Genomic DNA, 1,595 nt, shown 5'->3' with positions numbered 1-1,595 from the left:
CAACTCTACTTTGAGGAGGCAGCTCTTCCCCAGTAGCATTTTGAGTGCCTTCCAACCTGAGGGGCTCATTTTCCGGCACTATATCTGACAGTGTTTCTCTGATATTTATAAGGTTTTCAGTGACTAAATATTCGGAAGTAGCGAGGCTTTCTGCTCCGATAAAAATTTACAGCCTCAGAAACCCTATAAAGGGTCGGAACTGACTCCATGGCATGGAACCACTACCACCACCACAAGTTTGTCACTCCTTCTTCCTAGTCTGTCTTCGTCTGGAAGCTCATCTGAAACCTGTCCACCATGTGTGACTCTGCTGGTATTTTAAAAACCTGTGGTAAAGCTTCCAGAATCACAGCAACTCACCAGCCACAACAGTACGACAAACTGACAGATGTGTGGTGGGAACAAGTTGGTAGACACCTTTAATTTCATCATCACTTGCTTTAGTGGCTGGCGTGTAAAGTTGGAAAATAGTGATACTAACTGGTCTTCCTTCTAGGCGTGTAGATGTTATCCTATCATAGACAGTATTGTATTTCAAGATAGATCTTGAAATATTCTTTTTGATGATGAATGCAACACCATTCTGTTTCAGTGTGTTGCTCCTCACATAGTGAATCATGGAAGAACAAACTGTAAATTTTCTGATTCACAATGACCGATGACAGTCCATTTCAGCACATTAATGCTGAGAATATCAATCTTTATGTGATTCATTTTTGAGAACTTCTAATCTTCCTAGCTTCATACTTCATTCTACCTCACAATTATTAATGGATGCTTACAGCTGTTTCTCTTCATTTTGAGTTGTGCTCCATTAGCAAATGAAGTTCCTATAAGCATTACTCCCTTCATGTCACTCTGGTGAAGTCTACTTTGGAGAGGCAGCTCTTCCCCAGTAGTATTTTGGGTGCCTTCCAATCTCAGGGGCTCATCTTCTGGCACTGTATCTGACATTGTTCCACTGCCATTCATAAGATTTTAGTGGCTAAACATTCAGAAATAGTCTGCCTATCCTTCATCCCAGTCTGTCTTAGTGTAGAAGCTCTGCTGAAACCTGTCCACTATTGGTGACCCTGCTGGTATTTCAAATACTGGTGGCATAGCTTTCAGCATCACAGTGCACAGCCACCACAGGAGGACAAACTGACAGAAGAGTGGTAGAAGACAAAGATCGAATTTATAAAGATAATGATAATAAAAAAGCAGTGGTAATGCAAACTTTTTAAAAAAGAGGAACTTAACTTACATCATAATGAACTTATGAAAAAAAGTATACCTTGAAATGAATGAATATGCTTCTTGAATTGAGAGTTATTGTTGTCCTTTTTCTAACCACTTACATGAACTTCTGTCTGTTCTAGGAAGATGCCCAGGATATGGATGCCTACACCCTGGCCAAGTCCTACTTTGATGTGAAAGAATATGATCGAGCAGCACATTTCCTACATGGCTGCAATAGCAAGAAGGCCTATTTCCTATACATGTATTCCAGATACCTGGTGAGAGCCATTTCAAGATTTCTCTTTGCCTTCAGTGGTGCCTCCAGAGGTAGACCCAAATGGAAAAAGTTTAATCTTTTAATTTAGCATAGCAGT

General features: G+C 40.3%; 1 protein-coding gene across 1 annotated transcript in view; it reads left to right on the top strand.

Annotated features, from left to right (window-relative positions):
* Nucleotides 1-1,595, top strand: part of CDC23 (cell division cycle 23) — a 51,842-nt gene that overhangs the window by 15,458 nt on the left and 34,789 nt on the right. The window contains exon 3 of the mRNA XM_006866116.1: nucleotides 1,362-1,499. Coding sequence (XP_006866178.1) covers nucleotides 1,362-1,499 — 138 coding nt within the window. The remainder of the gene's footprint in view (nucleotides 1-1,361; nucleotides 1,500-1,595) is intronic.

The sequence above is a fragment of the Chrysochloris asiatica genome, unplaced genomic scaffold (assembly GCF_000296735.1).
Source record: "Chrysochloris asiatica unplaced genomic scaffold, ChrAsi1.0 scaffold00087, whole genome shotgun sequence".
NCBI lineage: Eukaryota > Metazoa > Chordata > Mammalia > Afrosoricida > Chrysochloridae > Chrysochloris > Chrysochloris asiatica.
Note: the sequence above shows the minus strand (reverse complement) of the source record. Positions and strands in the feature narration are given on the sequence as shown.